The sequence below is a fragment of the Dipodomys ordii genome, unplaced genomic scaffold (genome assembly GCF_000151885.1).
Source record: "Dipodomys ordii isolate 6190 unplaced genomic scaffold, Dord_2.0 Scaffold10, whole genome shotgun sequence".
In the NCBI taxonomy this organism is placed as follows: Eukaryota; Metazoa; Chordata; class Mammalia; order Rodentia; family Heteromyidae; genus Dipodomys; species Dipodomys ordii.
This window is the reverse complement of record NW_012267226.1, coordinates 2,658,352-2,683,983: the sequence shown is the minus strand read 5'-3', so window position 1 is coordinate 2,683,983 and position 25,632 is coordinate 2,658,352. Positions and strand designations below refer to the sequence as shown.

The 25,632-nt window shown below is 36.9% G+C and overlaps 1 protein-coding gene across 4 annotated transcripts; it reads left to right on the top strand.

Annotated features, from left to right (window-relative positions):
* The first annotated feature begins 2,773 nt into the window (after positions 1 to 2,773).
* Positions 2,774 to 23,975, top strand: Zbtb44 (zinc finger and BTB domain containing 44). Of its 4 annotated transcripts, none has more exons than XM_013009846.1 (5): positions 2,774 to 3,849; positions 16,235 to 16,319; positions 19,265 to 19,428; positions 20,815 to 20,898; positions 22,796 to 23,975. In XM_013009846.1, exons 1-5 carry the CDS (start codon positions 2,832 to 2,834, stop codon positions 22,804 to 22,806), a joined length of 1,362 nt encoding a protein of 453 aa, XP_012865300.1. In that variant the 5' UTR covers positions 2,774 to 2,831; the 3' UTR covers positions 22,807 to 23,975. The 4 variants fall into 4 exon arrangements, with proteins under 4 accessions (XP_012865300.1, XP_012865299.1, XP_012865298.1 ...); XM_013009845.1 differs by having other exon boundaries at positions 2,780 to 3,849; positions 19,319 to 19,428; positions 20,815 to 21,115; XM_013009844.1 differs by having other exon boundaries at positions 2,780 to 3,849; positions 19,316 to 19,428; positions 20,815 to 21,115.
* Positions 23,976 to 25,632: the final 1,657 nt, after the last annotated feature.

Genomic DNA, 25,632 nt, shown 5'->3' with positions numbered 1-25,632 from the left:
GGATTACATGTGTGAGTCACTGTACCTGTCTGTTTTGCTTTTTCATGTGTGTTGGTTTGAACTCAAAGCCTTGCCTCTTGACATTGGCTAGACCTTCCAACGAAGAAAATATAACAAAAAATTCAACCACAGTCCTGGGACAACTAGATAAATAGTTTCATGTAAAAAAAGAATGAAACATTACAGAAGTGGAGGAACATTGACTATTATTTAATTATTATTTATTAATTTAATTTACTGACAAGGGATAAGAATTCAAAATGACTGGGCTACTTATTTGGCAAACAATTTTCAATTCAGCTATGAAAGCCATAATTTTCCACCCTTATGGTGTTTTTTTGTTTTTTTAGCAATTACTGCTCATAAACATGTACATGTAGGATTTTTATCAGTTATTGGAAATAAGAGGGTAGAAGGAGACTTTCTGAATTCCTGAACAATTGATACTGCAAACTGTTACACAAATATATTTTTATTACTTGTAAAGGCTTCATGTATTCTAAATTAGTAATTACAATTAATGCTTAAGAATTCTAAACTTGTTTCAAATTAAATATATTAACTACACACATACATTTTCATCCACACACCGAAATAAGATTTATCAAAAAAATTATCTAATTCATAGAACTTACAACTCTGACTTGTAAATATGATTTTTCATACATTAAAATTTTATGCCATTTCTAAGTTTTGCCTTGTCAATTATAGAACATGGCAGTATTTCTAAAACATATAGTTGCCCCTATAATTTTTTTTTAATTACACAGCATACCTTAAAGTTTCCATAAACATGTGTTGGAAAATGCATGCAATAAGTACCTGGCATAGAGAATGTTTCCCAATCTAATCGTGTTCCTCCATTCCTGAACCTCTTATCTCTCTTAAACTTTATACCATATATGTAGCCAGGATAAGTATGGCTGGCAGGAGGTGTACTCATTTTGCTTTTCTCTTCCCACTGTCCATTCAGATTTATCCTGCAGCATTAGTTCTTCTCCAGCTCTCTGAAAGGCAAGCCTTAATAATTGTCCTGTGGTCACTTTCAGGAAATAATAATTTCCAAGAACTAAAAGTTCAGAGTTAAAGTTTCCCACTTTTTTACCTCAGGCCTTCTGTAAGCTTCAGTGGAAGTACAAAGTTTGGGATGCTTTCTTTTTCTTATATTGTCTCACATTTACCCCTTTTTACTTTTTTTTGTCTGTATGTGTCTGTATTCTGGTTGTGGTTTTTGATCCTTCCCAGAAAGATTAAGAGATAGGGAGGCTAAAGAAAAAGAAAAGATCCACAGTAGCACTAATAGCAGCAGCCACAGCTATATTGATGTTTCTGTAGAATTATTTTGCTGGTTACTATTTGAAGCACCTAACAAGTATTAGATTGCCAAATCCTCAGAACTCTGTCAAGTATGATAGACTTAGACAAAAGACAAATATGGCTATATGCATTTTCCTTGAAGTAGAGTAGTTGAGAGTGGGGTAGAGTTTGAAACTAACAACATTGGTTATTCCTAGCAAACCTGTTCTAATCTTTTAATACCCCATTGCATTTCTTTCAAATAATGCTGTTTAATTTCTTGCCTTAATACCTTTGTTTATGTAGATTGTCCCTGGATTGCTGTTAAGGCATGTTTCTTTCCTTAAGTACAGTACATTATCCCAGTAAGCACTGACAGCCTGGCTTTAAAAGCTCAAGCTAATTTTCTGGGATACAGACTCCCATTTCTTTGAGAGAAGAATGGTGAGGAATGATGGTTTTTGCAGACCAATTGTCTTATGGCTATTTCTTGTCTTCAGGAAGAAAATATGGAGTGAGGTATTGTTGTTTTTAGCTGTCTGTATTGACTTTCTACTTTTTTTTCTTTCTTTCTGTCTGTCTTTTTTCATTCTACAGTTGAACCAAGTTTCAATCCATTCCATTTTACAATTGGACCAAATTTTAATCCATTCATAGGGAAGTTCCTGGAAGTTTATATATAAGCTGTTATCACGGATTATGATCAAGTTGATTATTTCCATGGCCTCACTTCTCCGTCTTGGCAAAGGGTTTATGCCCATTATCCTTTTTATCATGTTGTCAGACAGGGACCAATCTCACCTTCCATTATTTTTTTTTCTTTCTGCCAGTCCTGGGGACTGAACTCAGGGCCTGGGCACTGTCCCTGAGCTTCTTTTTGCTCAAGGCTGACACTCTACTACTTTGAGCCACAGCACCATTTGCCTTTTCTGTTTATGTGGTACTGAGGAATTGAACCCAGGGCCTCATACATGCTAGGCAACCACTCTACCACTAAGCCACAATCCCAAACCAATTAAAAAAACTTAATTTTGAACTCTTTTTCCCCCCCCTCCCTCTTGGATCTTTATCCTTGTGCATTTTTCTGTTAATATTATTTGTGGAGTGATTATGTAATGGATTGTTTAATTTTTCATTGGCATCTCCTACTGCAGTCTCACATTTAGAAACAGATAATCCCTATGGACAGGTATTTTGACATTTAGTAGATATCAGATATGAAACTTTTTAGAATAGTGTCTGGCACATAGAAAATACTCGATTTTTAATTATTTGTGAACTTTGTTTAAAATTCTGCAATATATAGACACCACTGGTTTAAACAATTAGGAAAATGTATTTTAATTCATTCCGTTATTGAAGTTTTTCATTACTATCTTTTAGCCACCTCATTGAGCACTGTGGCCATAAGAAAATGTAAATCACCTATTTCAACTACTAAACCATCATTTAATTCTTTATTTTATGTATTTTTTTTAGGATATTTCTGACTCATTTGCATCCTTGAAGAGCATCTGTAGAAGAGGAAGGAAAAGATGGGTGTGAAAACATTTACTCATAGCTCCTCTTCCCACAGCCAGGAAATGCTTGGAAAACTAAATATGCTGCGAAATGATGGACATTTTTGTGATATCACCATTCGTGTCCAGGACAAAATCTTCCGGGCACATAAGGTGGTACTCGCAGCTTGCAGTGATTTCTTTCGCACAAAACTTGTAGGCCAAGCAGAAGATGAGAACAAGAATGTGTTGGATCTGCATCATGTTACAGTGACTGGCTTTATACCTCTTTTAGAATATGCTTATACAGCCACTCTGTCAATTAACACAGAAAATATTATTGATGTTCTGGCTGCAGCCAGCTATATGCAAATGTTTAGTGTTGCTAGCACCTGCTCTGAGTTCATGAAATCAAGTATTTTATGGAATACACCTAATAGCCAACCAGAAAAAGGTCTGGATGCTGGACAAGAAAATAATTCTAACTGCAATTTTACTTCACGAGATGGAAGCATTTCTCCTGTGTCTTCTGAGTGCAGTGTGGTAGAAAGAACCATTCCTGTCTGCCGAGAATCTCGAAGAAAACGTAAAAGCTACATTGTTATGTCTCCTGAGAGTCCTGTAAAGTGTAGCACACAAACAAGTTCACCCCAGGTATTGAATTCTTCGGCTTCCTACACAGAAAATAGAAATCAGCCAGTTGACTCCTCTTTAGCTTTCCCTTGGACTTTTCCTTTTGGAATTGATCGAAGAGTTCAGCCTGAGAAAGCTAAGCAGCCAGAGAATACTCGGACTTCAGAATTACCTGGCCCATCTGAGGCAGGTAGAAGAATGTCTGATTATGTGACTTGTGAAAGCACAAAAGCTACTTTGCCTTTGGGTACAGAAGAAGATGTCCAGGTCAAAGTAGAAAGGTTAAGTGATGAGGAGGTCCATGAGGAAGTATCCCAACCTGTCAGTGCATCTCTGAGTTCGCTGAGTGATCAGCAAACAGTGCCAGGAAGTGAACAAGTCCAGGAGGACCTTCTGATTAGTCCACAGTCTTCCTCTATAGGTATAATTCTTTTTTTGTTCATGATGTTACTATAATCAATTACAAGGTACAAAAAAATTGTGCTCAGTCCCATAGGAAACAAGAGTAAAACAAGGTAACTGATTTCTTTTAATATAGTTAGAACTATAACTTGTTTTTACAAATTACTTATTGAGAAAAAAAATAGTTTTTAAAAATGTGATGAGAAAAAGGCAAATAGCTTAATTAAGAATTTTATTTATTTTATTTTATTTTTTTGGTCGGTCGTGGGGCTTGGGCGCTGTCCCTCAGCTCTTCAGCTCAAGGCGAGCACTCTACCACTTGAGCTACAGCACCACTTCCGGTTTTCTGGTTTATTGGAGATAGGAGTCTCACGGTCTCTCCTGCCCGGGCTGGCTTTGAACCGCGATCCTCAGATCTCAGTCTTCTGAGTAGTTAGGATTATAGGCGTGAGCCACCAGCACCCGGCTTATTTTTTATTTTTGAGACAGTCTTGCTTGTGTTGTCCAGGTTACCCTTGAACCTAAATCTTCCTGCCATAGTCTCCTGAGTGTCTGAGATGTACAGCACCATGCCTACCTGTGAATTACTTTAATTGCATTAAAAATTTTTTTAATTACTTAGAGCCAGGTTCAAGCCTGTAATCCTAGCTACTTGAGAAGCAGAGATTTTGGGGATTGCAGTTCAAGACCAGCCCATGCATAAAAGTTTATAAGACTTTATCTCAATCAGTGGCACAGTGGTACACATCTGTCATCTTAGGAACAGAAGGAAACGCAAATAGGAGGATCATAGTCCAGGCTGTCCTAGGTATAAAGTTGAGATAACCAACACAAAGAGGAACTACTAGAGTGGCTCAAGTGTTAGAGTGCCTGCTTAGTAAGCATGAGTCCTTCAGTTCAAACCCTAGTACTGTCCCCCCTCCCCCCCCAAAAAAAGAAAAATCCAGTTAGTGTTTTCTTCATTGAAATATTTCTTGAAAATTTACTATGTGCCAAACATGGTGATACATAAAAGAAAAACAATAAAGCAGTTACTCTAATTGAAACAAATATGTAAATAAATGATTATAGTCGACTGTTTAAGATACTAGGCTAGGTACAACAATGGAAAGAGCCAGTAAGTGGGGAATTTGCCCAAGCAGGGGAATAGCATTTCAGTGAAGGCCTGAAGAAAAGCACAGATGTGAAAGAGAATTTTATGTTTGGTAAGTGGAGAATTGAATGCCAAGTGATATGAATAAAGCATGGATGCCTTAAAGTATGGCAACTAATGAGACAAAAAGCAGGTAAGAGAGTGGGTGGAAAGAGCCTTGAATGCTAGTTCTAGTTAGGACTGCATTTGACTTTACATAACAGAATCCTTTCTAAAGTGGCTTTATAGAACTGGATTTTATTTATCACTAAAGTGTTCAGAAATAGGAAGTCTAAAATTGGCACCATGAGTCTGTAGTGTAATCAGTGGCCTTGTCATGGTATAGTCATAACGTACCATCTTTAGCCCTTTGGTTTCATCTGTATTGTATGGCTATAAGATACTTACTTCATCATTAGCTTTGCATTGTATAAAAGAACAGGGCCTATGAGGAAAGTTCACGTACTCCCAGAATCTCCTTAAAACACCAGGTATGTCAGGGAAATCTGGGGAGTAATGATTATTGGTTGAGTACAGGACCACCTGAAACAAAATAAGAGCAAATATCCAAAAATGGATATTGGCATGCAAGAAGCAGTACCCATCGCAGGTAGGTCAAGCAAGCTTACTTAGATTTTTATCTTTTTAGTAGTAAATAGTCTATCTTAAAGGAAATAAGAAATAAAGTTTGGTGTTGGCATGCAAGAAAATTTGGCTATGCAGAGACAGGCCCAGAAACCAGTTACACCGATTGGTATAACTGAAGAATAAAACTTGAAAGTGGATTTTGTTCAATTTTATAAAGAAAGAATCAATACAACTGGATAATATTGAATATGTATATTCTAGGGAAGGGAGTCAAAGCACTCAAGATAAAATAGTGATAACATATTTGATTCTAAGTAATAATTTTTCACAGCTTACCTGAATCCAGATATATATTACACTTGATAATCCTTTAGTTACTTCTCAATGACAAACACACAAAAAAATGCTGCTCATATATAAAGTTCACTATATAAGTTTCCAAGGGCTAGTGTAACCATAGTAGTTTACAGCAATAGAAATTTATTAGTTCAGGAGGGCAGAAATTCAAAAGCAAAGTGTCAGCAAGACTTTGTTCCTTTTTAAAGCTTTTCAGAGAAGGACCTCTTTGTTCTCTAGCAGTTACCAGCAATCCTTGATATTCCTTGGATTATAGTTTGGTTACTCTAAGTTCTACCTGTTTCTTCAAATGATCTTCCTTATGTGTCCATGGCTCTGTCTTCAAATCTCTCCTTTATAAACACATCAGTCATTGTTACAAGGCCTACCCTAATCTTGTATAACGTCATCTTTTTTGTTTTTTGGGGGGTGGATTTTTGTTGTTGTTTTAGTTTGGTTTTGTTGCTGATTCTGGGTCTTGAACACTGTGGACACTGAACTGTTTTTTTGCTCAAGGCTAGCACTCTACCACTTGAGCCACAGATCTGCTTACAGTTTTTTGGTGGTTAATTGGAGATAGTCACACACACTTTCCTGCTGAGGCTGGCATTGAACCATGATCTCAGATCATGGTAAGATTATAGATGTGAGCCACCAGCCTGCCTCTTAAAATCTCGTCTTCATTATATATATAATGAAGGACCCTATTTGCAAATAAGACCTCATTCATATTAGCCAGGGAAGGAATTCAGCATATCTTTTTAGAAGACAAAAGTTTCACGCACAAAGTTGGTATTCCTAAACTTGAGTCAAGATACTTTTGAAGAATTTCAGTGAACACATCCAGTGAAACATTTAACGGCAGAAAAGTATTAAAATGATTAGTTCTGTGACCACATTTTCATTTACTTACCTGAGCTTTGATCTTGAAAACATCTTAGCACCTTCTGAATAATGAGTAATTAGTATTTACTCATTTTTCTGAGAATTTAGAGCCATCTTTTTACTTTATTTTTTTCACCTAAAACTTTTTTTTACTGTTACCATAAATGTGATATATAGAGGGGTTACAGTTATATGTCAGGTAAAGAGTACATTCCTTTTGTGGCAGTGTCACCCCTTCCCTCAAGCCCAGTTTTTCCTTCCCATTCGCATCCACAAGTTGTGTAGTTCATTTTCCACGTAGAGTCCAGTGAGTGCCATTGCTGCATTTGTTTCCCATTTGTCTCTCGATTTCTGTGCCTCCCTTTATACTCTAAGAACATATAAACAAACAGGACAACAAAAAAGAAAACAAAAGCAGCAAAAAAAAATCTTGTTTTCATTTCCTGGAGTTCATTTGGATAAATATTATTTTGAAATATTAAATAGAACCCAAATATTAATCTACCTATGTTGCTAACTAGACATATAAAATACTCTTATCATTTATATTTAATTATTTAATATATTACTTAGGTTCTTAGTAGCATTCTATAAAGAATTTTATGGCCAGGCACTGGTGGCTCACGCCTATACTCTTAGCTACTCAGGAGACTGAGAGCTGAGGCTCTCAGTTCAAAGCCAGCCTAGGCAGGAAAATCCTTGAAACTCTTAATCTCAGTTAACTACCAGAAAACTGAAAGTGGCACTGTGGCTCAAGTAGTAGAGTGCTAGCCTTGAGCTAAAGAGCTCAGAGACAGCGCACAGGCCCAGAGTTCACGCCTTACGACTAGCAAATAAAAATTAAAAAAAAATTATGAACATAGTAGAATAGACTTTTCAGTTATAAATAGATTTAAGATAATTGTGGTTCTATTTTAACCTGGTAGGAATAACTGATCTGAGCACCATATAATCAGGTATTCAAAATGGTATTTTTTCTTTGCTTTCAAACAAGTGTACTAATCACAATTACCTCAAACTATCTTAACTCCTAATTTGCACACTAAAAACCATACAATCGCTATAAATGATTGGAAGAAAGGTAGAAAGATATTCCTATCCTATTTCATTTTACTTGGTAACTAATTAAAGAAGATACTGAAACATAGTATCATTCCACGGACTAATATATTCATCTTCCTGAAATTCTAAACTAATTTGATGACTCATGAAATTAAAGTTGAATTGTGCCTGTAGTTTTAAGATTTTTTTTTCTAATCAGTTGCAGAAAAAGATTATAAAATCTAAACACTCTCAAATTAGAGCAATTAAAACAATAAAGCACTGAAAATGCAAAGGAGATAGGGAAAAAAACTGCCATATTTATATTTGATTTTATTATTCAAAAAAAGAGCATCAGGGCTGGGAAGGTGGCTCAGTGGTAGAGCGCTTGCCTTGCATGCTCAAGGCCCTGGGTTCGATTCTTCAGCACCACATAAGCAAAAAGAAAAAAGCCGGAAGTGGCGCTGTGGCTCAAGTGGTAGAGCGCTAGCCTTGAGCTGAAGAGCTGAGGGACAGCACCCAGGCCCCAGAGTTCAGGCTACACGACTGGACCACCCCCCCCAAAAAAAAAAGCATCAATGTTCTGTTGTTTTTCTGTGGTTTTGTGCTATTGCCAGTCCTGGGGCTCAAACTCAGGGCCTGGATACTGTCCTTGAGAAACAGCATCATTTCTGGCCTTTTCTGAGTAGTTTGTTGGAGATAGGAGTCTCACGGACTTTTCTGCCCATGTTGCCTTCGAACCACAATCCTCAGATCTCAGCCTCCTGAGTAGTTAGGATTCCAGGTGTGAGCCACCAGCATCTCAGCCTCCTGAGTAGTTAGGATTACAGTTGGGAGCCACCAGCACCAGGCTGTTTACTGTTTTTGATTGTGTGGTTTTTGTTGTTGTTTTGTCCAGGTCCTAGACACTGTCTCTGAGCTCTTTTGGTCAAAGCTAGTGCCCCAGCACCACTTCCAGTTTTCTGGTGGTTGATTGGAGATAGGAGTCTGATGGACTTCCTACCTGGGTTGGCATTGAACCTTGATCCTTAGCTCTCAGCCTCCTGACTAGCTAGGATTACAGGCGTGAGCCATCACCACCCAGCAAGAGCATCAGTTTTTGATAGAGCTTAGAAGAAACTTTCATTAGCAAAAGAGCTTCTTAATTTTATTATCTTAAAAAGTATTTAAAATCTGGATACACCAAGGACAAAAATGATTCTAGATAAGCTGTAGTTTACTATGCTAGCAAAGAAATTCTATACTCCTAAAAACTTGCTGTTGAAAATAAAGTAACTTGGGCAAGGATGTAGCCCAGTTGTGCAGTGCTTGCCAGACTATGAGTTTGATCCAAGCACCTAAATAAATAAATAAAAAGATGACTGATAGGGGAGGTAAAGATACTAAGGAATCTTCTCAGCAGTAGCAACTAAAATTTTTGAGATAGCTAGAATAATGATGGAATTGTAACATTATAAGAAAAGCAATGTAGCACCATAATTAAAAGTTCAAGTGTAGGCTCAAATAAGGTTTTTGCTATGATACTGTCACTTAAGAAATCTATGATTTTGGGCTGGGAAGGTGGCTCAGTGGTAGAACGCTTGCCTTGCATGCATGAGGCCCTGGGTTCGATTCCTCAGCACCACATAAGCAAAAAGAAAAAAGCCAGAAGTGGCGCTGTGGCAAAAAAAAAAAAAATCTGTGATTTTGAGCAGGTTACCTGTTTCCATCACCATAACATGAAGAGAATGATACAGGAATCCCTTCTTACCCCTAGTTTTACTTTCTACATGTCTAGTTCACTGCTGTCAATCTATGAAGTAGAAAATTCGTAAGTTTTCATCTGAATAGCATGTTCTTTTTTTTTTTGGTCAGCCGTGGGGCTTGAACTCTGGGCCTGGGCGCTGTCCTTCAGCTCAAGGCGAGCGCTCTACCACTTGAGCCACAGCGCCACTTCCGGTTTTCTGGTGGTTTATTGGAAATAGGAGTCTCACGGTCTCTCCTGCCCGGGCTGGCTTTTAACCTCGATCCTCAGATCTCAGCCTCCTGAGTAGCTAGGATTACAGGCGTGAGCCACCAGCGCCCGGCATTGAGTAGCATGTTCTTAAGAGTAACATGATAAAACCTTAGAGTGTCCCTCTCCATTAAGCCTGAGATTTCACATGTCAAGGGTGTGTATGGTAGCCTGATAGGCATTGGTTTTCACACAAACTGACACAGTATTACCATGCTCCTTTTCAAATGACTCCTTTTGAAAGATAATAAGAGATCATATATATAACTTGTTGCCATGTATAGTTATGTCCTTTTTTGTTAATATAAGTTAATTCTTAATGTATGCATGTAAATACAGGAAAATAGTACATACTATGAATTTGGTATTGTAATCAAAGGGGAGGGGAGAGCATGTATCTGTTCCACTAGAAAGGAGTGAATATGGTGTTCAATCATGTCATCTTGAAAAAGGTAAAATTTAAGGTTTAAAGTATAATCTCTAATTGTAACAGGCAGACTGTTCTTAATGTCTGAGAAGTTAATTGTAGGTGCTATAGGAGATACCATGAAGGCTCTTAGTGTACTACTTTTAGTTGTGGAAGTTTGAAAAGTTCTTTTAATGCTTTAATATAGTTTTAAGCTGGGCACCAGTGGCTCACACCTATAATCCTAGCTACTCAGGAGGCTGAGATCTGAGGATTGCAGTTCAAAGCCAACCTGGACAGGAAAGTCCGTGACTCTCCAATTAACTACCAGAAAACTGGAAGTGGTACTGTGGCTCAAGGGGTAGAGTACTCTCCTTGAGCTGAAGAGCTGAGGACAGTGCCCAAGCCCAAAGTTCAAGTCCTATGACCACCAACAACAAAAAGTTGTTACTATTATAGTTTTAGGATTCCATTTGTTCTTGTTTTTCTTAATATTTGTAATAAGGAATACGGACTGTGTGATTAAAAAGTAAAGCTAGTATAAGTTTCCATTACTAGAGAAATAAATTTTAACTCATGTCAGGAGTTCAAAACCAAGTAATTTTTCCTACCACTATAGCATAGTTGTACTGCATGGAAAATTCTCAATCCATGAACAAGACAAAATTATTAAAATATGCTAAGAAGTTCACAGCAAGCCATTCCTGTCCATGTCTTCCTATTACAGTCTTAACCAAGGTGGTGTCATTCATAGGAAGACCATAAACTAGAAATGTCCACAGCAGAACAACTCAGTAATTACCATTATTGGTACACTGTTGTTGCTTCTTTAGTGGATAGTCCCATTCTTTCCAAAAGATGTACCCAAACAAACAGGCCCTTGGAATTTCAAATTGTCCTTGGTAAAATCGTGCCAGTTGAGGGCTAAGTATACAGGTGGTATTACAGTGAGGGAAAACATAAAGGGAACAGATGAATTTATCTCTCCTAGAGAGAGATAAATCTGTTGTTCATATTTCACATAGATATGATTATGGATGGCAGTCTTTCTGACCAGATTCAGTCCTTAACCATATGGCTTTTCTCAGTTTATCCATGGAATGCTCTAAAAACTCTATATAGTTCTGTCAGCCTCTAGAGCTAGTTCAAATGAACTATTATATAATGAAAACATTATATATAGTTTATTATTAGTCTTATAGATTAGACATACTTAGTAAATGGACCATAGGAATAGATAAGGCTAGAGAAGTTTCACTAAGGTACAACACAAACCTGAATAATTAGAATACTTCCCAAAAAAAAACCCAAACCTTATTTCTAGGGAAATGAAATATAATAAAGAAGAATTTCATTGAAATATTTGAGCTCAGTTCAGCAAGAATTTAGCCTCAGCCAAAGGCAAGTTGCACTTCAAAAGGTCTGCATTCTGTTACAAGGGTCCTAATGCAAGGGAACAAGGACTTTAGCTAAATTCTAAATGGTAATTTCTGTCAAGTGCCCTATCACCAATATTTTAGCAAGTTGAGTTTATTACTCCTTTGCCTGAAATATTATAGATTACATTCACATTCCATGAGGTTTTTAGGACTTCATACTCAGAATTTTCTAAAGTAGAGTGGTTTTTATTTCCACTTCACCAAGATATTACCTCTTCATGGATATAATATAGCCTACCTGATGGTAAGATAATGACAACTATAGCCAGGCACTGATGGCTCACACCTGTAATCCTAGCTACTCAGGAGACTGAGATCTGAGGATTGTGGTTCAAAGCCAGCCTGGGCAGGAAATTCTGTAAGACTCTTACCTTCAGTTTACTGCCAGTAAACCAGAAATGGAGCTGTGGCTCAAAGTGGTAGAGTGCTAGCCTTGAGCAAAAGATTAAGAAAGAATCTTTTACCTAAGTAGAAAATAATACTACTTTACTAATGTCAGCTAATCCAAATGTTCCAAGGGGGAAATATTAGATTCTAAATTTTCCTAGGGAGGAAATTTCATCCTATGTATGTTAACAGATGATATTCATTAAATGTTCACATGTTTATACTTTTATGCAGATTGTTGCAGTTAATATATTTAAGCTTTCACTAGAATCATCTAAGCAAACACTTGTTTACTATTAAGAGCAGAGACCATTTCAAAGGCTTAGATTTGTTCATTTGGTGCAGCCCAGCTTATTTGCAGATAGTGAAGAAAGGAACAGATTGAACATAAAAAAGTACAGATTCTAGATTCTGAAAAAGTCATCACAAAATATTTAAAAACCTAAAAAAATGGACAAAGAACTGCCAGGTTGAGTTGAAAGACTGGTCCAGAGAAGTAAACAGAGCATCAGAGCACTGAAACCAGTTTTATTTTTTAGACATTTGCTAAACACAAATGGGCTCGGCTTCATCAAAACAAAGAACAAAGGGAATGGAACCCAAGGGCCAGACAGAACCCATGAAGTCGTAAAGGAGTTGTTCCGAAAATAAATGGATACCTTGAAGGACTGGAAAGGTGGCTCAGTGGTAGAGCGCTTGCCTTGCATGCATGAGGCCCTGGTTTCAATTCCTCAGCACCACCTAAGCAATAAGAAAAAAGCCGGAAGTGGCGCTGTGGCTCAAGTGGTAGAGCGCTAGCTTTGAGCTGAAGAGCTGAGGGACAGCGCCCAGGCCCAGAGTTCAGGCCCCCCGACTGGACCCCCTCCCCCTGAAAAAAAAAAAGCTACCTTGGCAGTTGGCAGGATAAATCAGGAAGAAGGAAAGAAGTCTTATGCCTAAGGTGTGAACATTGACTAGCCCACTTGCACATATGCATCCTTGTTATATATACTTACTGTGATTTGGCCACAAAATGTCAGTGTGGCTTAAGTCAAGCAGAAGCAAACATTTAAACCTTCCATGGGAAAGGACATATCATCAACTTTAGCAAATCAATCCCCTACAAATGATTTTATTTTAAAAGGCAGAAAACCACAGTCAGAAATAACCAGGGCAAGGAAACAAGGTAACTCCAAGTAAGGAACGTAGGCAACAAATGATTGGCAAAGCCAATTGGCATAATTTTGAGACAAAGATAAAACATGCTTATTCTATTTAGCAAATTGAACAAATTTGAATAGTTGTAAAAAAAAAACCAGTAAACTGTGTAGAAAGTAACAACAGATTGGTAGGAGAGACTAATTAGGACTTCTGGGAAAGAAAATACCAAGATGAAAAATCTTGGTGAACATTTTGGCAAAAGATTGAATTTAGCAGAAAAAGGAATTGAGGATCAGAAGATAAATGAAAAGAAACTTTTTAATGTTACCCAGAGGCAAATGAAGTAGAGAAACTGCCGTGGAGAAGAGAAGGACATAGAAGATGTAAATATAGGTTTGATGGAAGTCCTGATGAGAGATAAGAGAATGGCTAAGAAATTTCACAAATGAAAGACATGAGTCCAATTTTTTTTTTTTTTTGTCGGTCATGGGGCTTGAACTCTGGGCCTGGGCACTGTCCCTCAGCTCTTCAGCTCAAGGCGAGGGTTTTCCACTTGAGCTACAGCACCACTTCCAGTTTTCTGGTAGTTTGTTGGAGATAGGAGTCTCACGGTCTTTCCTGCCCTGGCTGGCTTTGAACCACGATCCTCAGATCTCAGCCTCCTGAGTAGCTAGGATTACAGGCGTGAGCCACCAGCGCCCAGCTAAATTTTGTTAATGACAGAATACCTTCAAAAGATCCAACTTCACCCAGCTACCTGTGGCTCAGGCTACTTAGGAGATTTAGATCTGAGGATTGCTGTTTGAAGCTAGCACAGGCAGAGAAGTCCCTTGGAGACTCTTAACTCCAATTAATACTCAAAAACCAGAAGTGGAACTGTGACTTCAAGTGGTAGAGTGCTAGCCTTGAAAGAGCTCAGGAATAGCATCCATGCCATGAGTTCCAGCCCCACACCAACAAAAAAAAAAAAATCCAACTTCAACTTTAGGCATTATTGGGATTATCTAAGCATCCCAAAAGAAAATACCAGTCTAGATTTCTACAAACAGAATAACTCGGAAGAATGGAAGTAAAAAATATATTTTCAGGCACTAAATTTGTCTACAAATCACTAAAATTCTTAACTGTATTGACTTAAAAAGGCAGAAGTAAATGTGAGCATGGATCTAAACACAGTGGAAAACAAAAAGAAGGAAGTGGTGCTGTGGCTCAAGCATTAGAGCGCTCGCCTTGAGCTGAAGAGCACAGGGATGGTGCCCAAGCTCAGAGTTCAAGCCCCACGACTGACCCCTTCCCCCCCACAAAAAAGTAAATAACTTGCAAAATAAAAGCAAAAGGAATGTGAAGTTTAAAGTTGCCAAGGCCCATGTGTTAGGAAAACCAAAGGTTTTGATTGACTTAAAACACTATTAGATCTTCCCATACCCCAATACTAGTTGTAAAACCCTTGTATATTCTAGACAGTCACTATACTGAGCTATATTCCCTGCCTAGTACATGACTACATTCTAAGACAGTTACTGAAAAAAAAATAGGAAAATATTGTGTAACTTCCAAACAGTGGAATGATTTTAAACATGATTATCCAACAAACCAATTCTAAAATAGATAAGGAATGGAAAGTGCCAAGAACAGCCAGAAGCAAGTGGACAGGAAGAAGTGGACAAGGTAAGAAGAGTTGCTGTTCTTGAGATCACAGTTTAATATATAGCTACTACAATGATTGTCATTAATGCAAGGACAATCACAGAACTAGAAGCAAATCTGAAATCAGACCCAGGCACTTTTGTTGTATACTTTATGTATAACAAAGAAATGAGACTTTAATAAATGTGTTTGATCACAAAATCAACTCTAGATAAACTAAAGAAAATACGTTAATTGTAAAAGGCAAAACATAAGAATTCGAATGTGAAAGATATTTAAAAGAAGACAAAAGGATATATTGAAAAGAGTAATTAAAAGATTAAGATGTTTGGACATCAAGCCATAAACAAGGTGAAAATTTATAAAAATCACTGACTTGTGCCTGAAATTTGGAAAGAACCTTACAATGAAAAGGCAGCTCAATAGTAAGATTTGAGCAAGAGTAAGAGGTTTAATAAATACATTAAACAGTTCTTAATGCTAAAAAAATCTCAAACTGAAATATTGGTACACATCCTTCAAATTGGCAAAAATGTACAAATCCATCAATAACTAGGTCTTGCCCACTGCTGGTCCTGATGCAAAACTTAGTGCCATTACTGCTGGAACATTTTCTAATAAATACTAAGTACCCTAGCTATATATATATGCATATATGTATTAAGTTATAGCTATAGCTAAGGAATATTCACATCATCACTTGATGATAGCCTAAAAGTGTCTTACCAAAAGGAAGGTGGAATCGGGGGCTCACGCTTGTAATCCTTGCTACTCAGGAGGCTGAGATCTGAGGAACATGATTCAAAGCCAGCCTGGGCAGGAAAGTCCATGAAACTCTTGAATAAACCATTAGAAAAACCAGAAGTGGCTCTGTGGCTCAAGTGGTAGAGTGCTAGCCTTTAGCTGAAGAGCTGAGGGACAGTGCCCAGGCCCAGAGTTCAAGCCCCACAACCAACAAAAAAAAAACACTCAAGCTGTTATAGGAAAGAGGATTTATGGTCAGGGAAGAATGAAAGAGACTCCCACTAGAATGAGGACAATGTTTGTTGTAGCTTGTGTGGAGGTTGCCCAATTACTTGTAAATAGTATACAAAAGTTGTATAAGTGACATGTCATATTTAAGTAAGTTTTAAAAGTAAAATTGCCAATGCTTCTTTAAATGACATTTAACTCAAAGTTTTGGTTTGCACTTAAATTGTTCTGCATGTTTTCTGAATCATATATCACATATTACCAAAAGAATTTAATAATAAAAACGCATTACTTATGATTTTAAATTGCATAGATATTTAACTTAAATAATAGTAAAATATAGAACACTAGCTATTAGATTAGGGACATTGACTTCTTGGCTATCTTAATTGGATATCTTGGCTTAATGACACCACAGCTATCTTATTTTCTTCACAGGCTCTGTAGATGAAGGCGTTACTGAAGGGCTACCTACACTTCAAAGCACTTCTAGCACTAATACTCATGCAGACGATGATGACCGGTTAGTATTAACATAGTGTATAATTTTATTGTAAGGGTTGTTGTTTATAACTAAATTCTAGCACTTTGTCTCAGAGCTATATAAAAAGTTGTTGAGAGTAATGAGCTAGCATTATCACATTTGACCAATTTTTTTTTCTTGAATTCCAAAACTACATAGTCCTATTTCTCTAAAAATACTATCTATATTAGATGTTGGAAAACTATGGACCAAACCTACTACCTTTTTAAGTAAATTATTGGAACACAACCATGCTTATTTATGTACATATTGTTTGAGTGACAAAGCCAAAATAGATACTATTGTGCCTGCCACAGAAGATGTTTTGTCAAGTCGTAATGTGTATGCTCATGATTCCCAAGTCTTTTATCTTCACTCAACCCTTCCTGCTTGGAATTTCCACGTAGATGTATAAGGAGACTTTTAGAGTTACAGGTCCAAAAGAGAACTCTTATTTTTAACTAAATCCTTTTCCCCAGTTTTATCCCATTTCATCCCCCACCTTCTCAAACATAGTCTCTGAGAATTACTTAAGATCTTTTTACCCTCCCCACTCATTACTTTCTGGATTAAAAAGTCAAAGTCTTTTCAACTGTGCCTGCAGAGTATATCCCCAACTCCTGTGTCTGCTTTCCTCTATGTGTACTGTAGTCACCCTGGTTTAAGTCATCATCATCTTTGGCCTTTTGACAACTGCAGCAGCCTTTAAACTGGTTCCTGACCACATTCTTCCACCATTCAAGTCCATTCTCCATGTAGTAGCCCCAATCATCTTTTTTTTTTAATTGAGATTATATCCTGGTTTTCAGCTATAGAATTTTATATTCTGAGGTTTTTTTCATACAAAAATCTGAATCTGCTCTGGCTTTTTTTTTTTTATTTTTGTCAGTAGTGGGGCTTGAACTCTGGGCTTGGGCGCTGTCCCTCGGCTCTTCAGCTCAAGGCAAGCGCACTACCACTTGAGCTACAGCACCACTTCTGCTCTGGCTTTTAAAGCCTTATATGATAGGACTTTCACATAATTCCCATCAGACGACTCTTTCTGTTGCGCACTAAATTCTAGCAAATAGGCCTTTCGGTTCCTGAAATCCTACATGTTTGTTCTTGCCTTTGGACTTTTTTTTAACCCTTTATGACATTCATCTGAAATGCTTACTACCCCGATTTTCACTCACTTAACTATAACTTCAGATCATTGTCTCTGTGTCAGTTCTCAAGGAGGCTCCTGCTCACCACCAGTCTCAGCCAGCATCCAGTCACTGTCATATTGTTTTCTCTTTATAATTGAATATAGACTATGAACTCAGTTCCTCCTCCTGAGTAACCTTAAAAACATTTTTTATGACAACATGAAGGTTTCAAAGGAATCAGCAAAGTTTATCACTGAATAGCTAAATCTGATGTGGGAATTATGGATGTTAATTGTATGAATGAGTTAATAAAAATAGAGAAGTGGTGTATATATATATACACATATACATATATATATACACACATACACACACACACACACACACACAATGGAATTCTTTGCCTCCATCAGAAAGAATGGCATTGCCCCATTTGTTTGGAAATGAAAGACTTGGAAAAATTAAGTGAAGTAAGCCAGGCCCAAAGAAATATAGGTCCCATGGTTTCCCTTATTTGCAATAACTAGTACATGTCTAGGACAAGCAGAAAAGGTCAAAAGCTATGTACATATGACCAAATAAGATGAAGTTAAGTGAAATAAACCCCAAGATAGGGACACAAATATCTTTTTTCTTTCATGCTATTGTTTTTAATGTATTTATAATGTACAATGTGATTTTTTGTTTATTTCATATCTTCTTTCCCCCATGGTATAACCCCTATTTTCACTGTATTTGATTCTGGTGCCCTGCATCTTGTATATACGATTTTCTAATTTGGGGAGGGGAAGGGAAATAATATGCTGAAATAAGGATATAGGTCGACCCATTGTAACAATGAGATGTACAAGACATTATGTTGAAAACGTGCTTTACAATTTGGTGGGAGGGATGGGAGCGAGGCGGTGGGGAGGGCAGGGATGGTAGGGAAAAAACAGGAGGTTACAGTGCTCAATAGGAAATGGACTCGTTACCTTACTCATGTAACTAAAACCCCTCTGTACAGTATTTTTACAATAAAAAATATATATAAATGGAAAAAAATGTAAGAGAAGCAGAAGTGTACTTGGATTCCTTAATTGCAAATACTAATCAGGTAAAAGTCGTGCTAAATGGTAGGGATGTCGGGGTGAAATGTATAACCTTTTCCTTCAAGAAACTCGATCTATTCTCAGGGAGGGGGATTGCTTAAAGATAAAAGATAAGCACATCATAAGTCATACAGAGAATGTAGTTGCCATGTGTGGAGCTGCTCACAAAGAAGGCTTCCGAGAAGTTGAAATGGCAATTCAGCTACATTTTATAAAATTGAGTTGGCATTATTTAGACTGAGAAGGTAAGCTAGTTTAAATGTGTCCCAGATACTATGGCACACTGAAGAAATTAATTGGTATAGGATATATTTGGGCAATATGATAAGAAATGAGATTGGAAAATCAACAGTTAACGGCAAGATTTATAAAATAATGAGCATTGGATGTTTTATAAGGAAAGAATACTTGTGACTTAGCACGAAGGATATTTTAGAAAGTTAGAGCTGAAAAGAGCAATTAAAATTTGTATTGAAGGCCTAAATTAAAGCAGTATCAAGAAGGAAAGGATTAGATGAAAGAAATCTAAGGGTAAGAAAGTGGTAATGCTTAATGGGTTGTGTGTCTTGGCTTATTTGAAGATGCTGGACATTCTGGTAAGTGAAATTTGTTACCTTAAGTGTTTCTTCCCCTCCCCCCTTCTATTCACTTAAAATTGGTCTACAAAAATGTATATTCAGTTTAAAAATCAGAGCCTGGTTGCCGTCTTTGGTTTATTTTTTAGATTGGAAAATGTTCAGTATCCCTACCAACTCTACATTGCTCCTTCTACCAGCAGTACAGAACGACCAAGTCCAAATGGTCCAGACAGACCTTTTCAGTGTCCAACCTGTGGGGTACGATTCACCCGTATTCAGAACCTAAAACAGCACATGCTTATCCACTCAGGTAATGCCATCTTCCCTGTTGTTACATAAATGAACATGCTAAAGCGTTTTATTTTGGAATTAAAATAGAAAATAGATGGGCTGGAGGCGTTGTTCAAGTGGTAGAACACCTGCCTTAACAAGTGTGAAACTATGAGCTCAAATCCCATATCGCAGTGGGGGGCCTTAGTAGAACAGGTTCTTTAGGACATGTATTTCACACCTGTAATCCCAGCATTCCAGAAGTAGAGATGATAGGTTCAAAGCCCGCCTGAGCTACATAGTGAGACCTTTTCTCAAAAACAAAAGCAAGTGTTTTAGAAACAGACATTTTAGAAAACATTTAGAAAAACTTTGGGGAGTGAGATTTTGTTACTGAAGTAGACAGTGACAGCTACTTAATGCACTTAACACAGGCAATATGCACTGTGTAATATGAAAGTTAGTAGACACTGGACAGACTAGATACGTGTGTATATCCATTAGAGAAACACACATAGAAAAGCAGATGAGACTGGAAGAATATATAGATATTCAGTGGTTCAGTGGTTGCAAAAAGGGAATTATTTTGAGTATAGTACCAACCTCTGTTGGGTAAGGAATTTTGTAAAGGTTTTTAGCTATGTTAGTATCTCCTTTTTCCTTACAGGTTTTAAAGTTAATGTCCCAACACCAATTCCCTGTAATTTTGTTACATCAAGTTAATATTTTATAGCACCTTTTAGTTTTTATATACTTGATAACTTATTTCTAACAATAATATAATACCAAAAAACTAGTTTACTATATGATGGTTCTATTATAATAATTACATACAGAGATTTTAGAATTTTCTTCTCATTTTTTTTCCGAGATAACATTTTAATTATAAACTTCTCTAATGAAATCAATTAAGTGCTGTTATATGGGGATTTTGGTTCTGTCTAAATACTATTCTTAAAATGTTTTAGTGCTGGAGATCTGGCTTACAGATAGAGATGCTTGCCTAGCATGCAGAAAGTCATATGTTCTATCCTTCACACAGCAAAAAATTAAGTAGCGCTGGTAGAGTGCCTCAAGTAGTAGAACACATCTATTTAGTACAAGCCAGAATTCAAACCCCAATACTCCCTTAAAAAAGTTTTATAGTAAAATAAAGACAAGTTCTAACATCTACAAAATAGGAAGTGCATTCAAAAATCACCTTTAGTATGTATTAGTTTGCCTTTCCCCATCCTACCCTTTTTTTGTCTTAAGCACTAGTGACTTTTCAAGTGTTCTGCATATTTTCTGATATACTAAGAATACAATTAGCTGATGGTTTTTATGTTTTTAATTTGTAAAATTGTAGTTTGGAAAATTTGTGAAGGTTTCGATCTTTTAGTCTATTTTGTTTTCAGATGTTATTTTGCTTTGCTTTATTTCATAGGAATTAAACCATTTCAGTGTGACCGCTGTGGGAAAAAGTTCACCAGGGCTTACTCGCTAAAGATGCATCGCCTAAAGCATGAAGGTAAACGCTGTTTCCGGTGCCAGATATGTAGTGCCACTTTCACTTCCTTCGGGGAATATAAACACCATATGAGGGTTTCCCGGCACATTATCCGCAAGCCTCGGATTTACGAGTGCAAAACATGTGGCGCCATGTTCACCAACTCTGGAAATTTAATCGTGCACCTGAGGAGTCTGAACCATGAAGCATCAGAGCTAGCAAACTACTTCCAGAGCAGGTGAGGTGCACAAGGAAAACCCAACCAGGAAAACTGCTTTCTGAACTCTCTTCCTGCTTTTAGGGCAGCCTGCTGTGGTTTTCTTTTTATCAGGTTGCCAGCTAATCAGTGACATTCACTTTTAATTCCCACTATACATACTTTGATCTCCTGATCTGTAACAGTTTTGCTCTCCTATTAAGTATATATACAGTTAAATAAACATAGCTAATAATCTTTTCCCACAAAAAATAAGAAAATACATACATAGATTCCTACAGAAACTGCTTATCCTCTTGAATTTTTAAAATTATATAAGGTTAAAGAAAGTGTAGATTTCATTGGAAAGTATAGCATATGAGGTGATACTTAGTAATATATACCCTGGCCGACACTAAAATTCTTGACCACTTCCCTTTTTTTAATCTTGTAAAGGGATATCCACTTACCAATACCAAAGATAACCTAGATTGAAGGTGCTCCTATTGTTTCCTTTGGTATAGAGCTCAATTAACATGAATAGTTTATAGTAGTTTCTGATTTATAGGTTATCCCAGAACTATCAGGTTTTTGTTCTAACTCTGTTACTAACTTGTTGATTGAGCCATGTCAGTTTGCAGGCGAGGTTCAGAACAAGCCAAAGATCAATTATAAGCTTTAAGAAGATGCCGTGTAAGGCCTCAATCCTTTGTAAGAATCACATCTTGCTAGGAATCCTTAGTTTCTCATAAAATGGATTTTTTTTCTAAATGCTTACATTGTAATTTATTTTTATTTTTAAAGCCTTATTTTTCAAGAAATTTCTAATCATTCCTGCATAGATTTCATTTTTCCCATCAAACCAAGCATTCATTTTGTTTTAGTCATTTCTAATTCTGAATGTGTGGTTGTCCTATCACTAAACCATATTAAGTATAGTTGTTCAGGACTAAGATAATGTTCAGATAACAACTCCTGTGTTTGTGTCTTTCCTGTGCAAAGCTCTGTATCCTGTATTCTTTTTGCTTAATTCTGAGGACATTTTAGAAAAGTAAACACAGGGCATTTGAAAAATTGCTTTGCAGATGAACAGCATTTAATTTTCCATTAGTCATACTATTAAATAGCCATATCAAAGTTTGGTTATTGAAGGTCCTAGTATAATGACTTATTTTAATTCAGTAGTAAAGTTTTAATAAAGCACATAAGATTTATTTCATAATCAGAAATTATTATAGTAGAAAATTGAGAAAATTAAGAAAGTAAAATAAATTAGAAAACTTTTCTGATATCACCACTTTGAAAATATCCACTGTTGAAATGATACAGTATATTTTATCGTTCACATTTCTTATAGACATCAATAACTAAACACTTTTTGAAGACTAATATAACCAATATTAAGCACTTGATTTTCAAATTCTGACGCAAATTATGTCCATAAACTGAACCCAATAACAAGATATACACAATTTACCTTTTACATTTTTCAGTAATCTCACTTATTGTTAGTAGGGAGACTTGCCGCACTTTGTTTCTGATAGATGGCTTTGGTTCATATTGAGGAATGTTTATTTTTAAGCTGCAAGTTCTGAGTTTAATGCTTAACAATTAATGAAATGAAAAGTCCCAGTCTTGTTTACAGATAGCATCTTTTTATTGTAGCTTATCTAGTACTGGTTTGAAGATTAATTCCATATTTCATCTTTGCCTCTTATCTAGTGATTTCCTAGTACCGGACTACTTAAACCAAGAACAAGAAGAGAACCTTGTTCAGTATGATCTTGGAGAACACAGTTTTGAAAGCAACTCCTCTGTTCAGATGCCTGTAATTTCACAGGTCTCCTCAACCCAGAATTGTGAAAGCACTTTCCCTCTGGGGTCTCTTGGTGGGCTGGCAGAAAAAGAGGAAGAAGTGCCAGGGCAACCAAAGACCAGTGCTTGTGCTGAGGCTTCCAGAGATGATCCCCCAAAATCAGAGCTGTCATCTATAACTATTGAGTAATTTGTAATTTGGTTTCAGTTTTGGTTTTTGGAAAGTGCCTGTGCTTGGTCTTGTATATTTAAATTTAATTTAATTTTTTAAATATGAAAGGGTTTTGGAAAGAATTTCCCTTTTCACTTTGTAAGCCCTACAACTGATGTTTTATTTTTCATAACTGAGAAATTGCTTCTTGTAAGTACACCACATGATGTTAAAACAATAGAAACTAGACTTAAGGAAGAATGTGTTGACTTAAAACATACACCAGTTTTTCCTTCTGTTGTTAAAAGTATTAACAACAGATCAGCAGGTAAAGAAATCTGATGGTTTTTGGTCTTCTGGAGGTTAAAGGTACATGAGAAACCAATTATCACACAAAATTTGATACCTTACCTAGGTAGATGTTTACTGCTATATGCAGGATGTTGTAAAAAGCCTATTGGGGGAGTATTAATGGAAAGCTTTCTTTAAAATTAAGTTAAATATTCTACAATCCAACATACTTTTTTTTTTAAAGCATTTGTCATTTTGATTATGATTTTTATAGCAAAAAAAATGATAGTGGACAGGCATTCCCTTTATAGTACCACTCCAAAGGCAAAGAACCATGATTGAAAAGAGTCAGATTGTGGATGGAATGGCCCAGGAGTACAAAATGAAGACTGTAAATCCCAGCTTCACAGGAACCCCTTTAATACTGCTTTTTCTACTAAAGTTGATGTTTACCTGGTCTTTGAATGTTAATGCCTGGCTAACCTAACTTCCCTTTACCCCTATCAGCTATACTTTCTCTTGATACCATAAAGGAAAGCTGTGGGACATAGTCTATATTTTATATACTTAGAGGTTTATGTATTATTGGGGATGTTTTTTCTGTGCTGTTTTGGACAAAATAAAGACTTCTGTGTTGAGGCCACATTCTTAAACCAAGTAAGATTGTTTACAAAATCCTATAGAACAGTAAGTGATACATTATCCTTGTTCTTAAATATTGTTACACATTGCCAAACTTATTAAGAGCAGTTATTATAGTTTTTACAGAATGTGAGCAATAATATAAAACATGAAAATAGACTCTAAAATCATTTTTGACCCACAAACCAAGGAAGAGGAAATTAAAACTAACAAAACTAAAATCCTTAAATTAATGAATATTATCCTTTTTTGCTGCTAGAAAGATGTTATATGATGGTCTAGACTGGGGTATACTTTTCTTCTGGTGCCATCAAAGCTGCTTTGATTCTGATCTAAAATATTTATGAGTCCATGAAAAACGTTTGATTAATTTTTTTTCTATATATAAAATACCTATTTTGGCTGGGTGCCAGTGGTTCATGCCTATAATCCTAGCCTTTCAGGAGGCTGAGAATTGTGGTTTGAAGCCAGCCCAGGCAGGTGAGTTCATGACACTCTTACTTCCCAGTGCACCACCAAAAAAGCTGGAAGTAGAACTGTGGCTCAAATGGTAGAATGGCTAGCCTTGAGCTTAAAAAAAAAAAAATTAAGGACAGGGCTCAGGCCCTGAGTTCAAGCCCCAGCACCAAAACAAAATAAAAGCCTGTTTAAATTTTTGGAAGTACTCAATTGGATTAGAAAAAAACCAGTTGAGTTTTTATTGAGGCAGTGTCACCTTATGTAGTCCAATCCTTCTCTTGGCTTTCCAAATGCTTGGGTTACAAGCATATACCACCACTCAATATACAAGGCTTTACTCAAATACAAGGTCTAAATTTTATTCAGTTGCAGACCTTACTAAATATATTTTTAATTATACTAAATTGGATTGGTGTTGGTGGCTTTTTGTTGGTTTGCATGTTTTTTTGGTCAGTTGTGGAGCCAGAAATCCAGGCCAGGGAGCTGTCCCTGAGCTAAAGGCTAGTGCTCTACCACTTTGAGCCACAGCTCCACTTCTGGTTTCCTGTAGTTAATTGGAGTTAATGAGAGTCTCATGGACTTTCCTGCCCCAGCTGGCTTTGAACTGTGATCTTCAGACCTCAGCCTCCTTGAAGAGCTAAGATTACAGGCGTGAGCCACTGGTGCCTGGCTAAGTAATTTACTTTTTGGGGGGGGGAGGGGTCCGGTTGTGGGGCCTGAACTCTGGGCCTGGGTGCTGTCCCTCAGCTCTTCAGCTCAAGGCTAGCACTCTACCACTTGAGCCACAGTGCCCTTCCGGCTTTTTTCTTTTTGCTTATGTGGTGCCGAGGAATCGAACCCAGGGCCTCAGGCATGCAAGGCAAGCGCTCTACCACTGACCCACCTTCCCAGCCCAGTAATTTAATTTTTAAGTAGATAATATTATAATTTATTCCACCTACCCAAAGTAAACTCTAGAATATTTTAGAATAAGTTTTTTTTTCTATCTTTGTCCATATTCTGCTGTTTTTAACTTACTCCAACTTCCTTCCTGGTACCAAGGATTGAACCTAAGACCTTGTACATGCTACACACACACACACACTGCCACTGAGCTACACCGCCCCCCCCCCCGGACCTTATTTCCAGTTCTTACTATCCTGTTTTTAATCAATTTGCTCCCAAACATAAGTGTAGAATCTTCACAAAAATCAGCATATAA

Coding starts and splice junctions, on each gene's coding strand:
- Zbtb44 (XM_013009843.1), top strand. CDS start 2,832: ATGGGTGTGAAAACATTTACTCATAGCTCCTCTTCCCACAGCCAGGAA. Junction 19,429..20,814: donor GCACATGCTTATCCACTCAG/GTAATGCCATCT, acceptor TTTATTTCATAG/GAATTAAACCATTTCAGTGT. Junction 21,116..22,795: donor GCAAACTACTTCCAGAGCAG/GTGAGGTGCACA, acceptor CCTCTTATCTAG/TGATTTCCTAGTACCGGACT.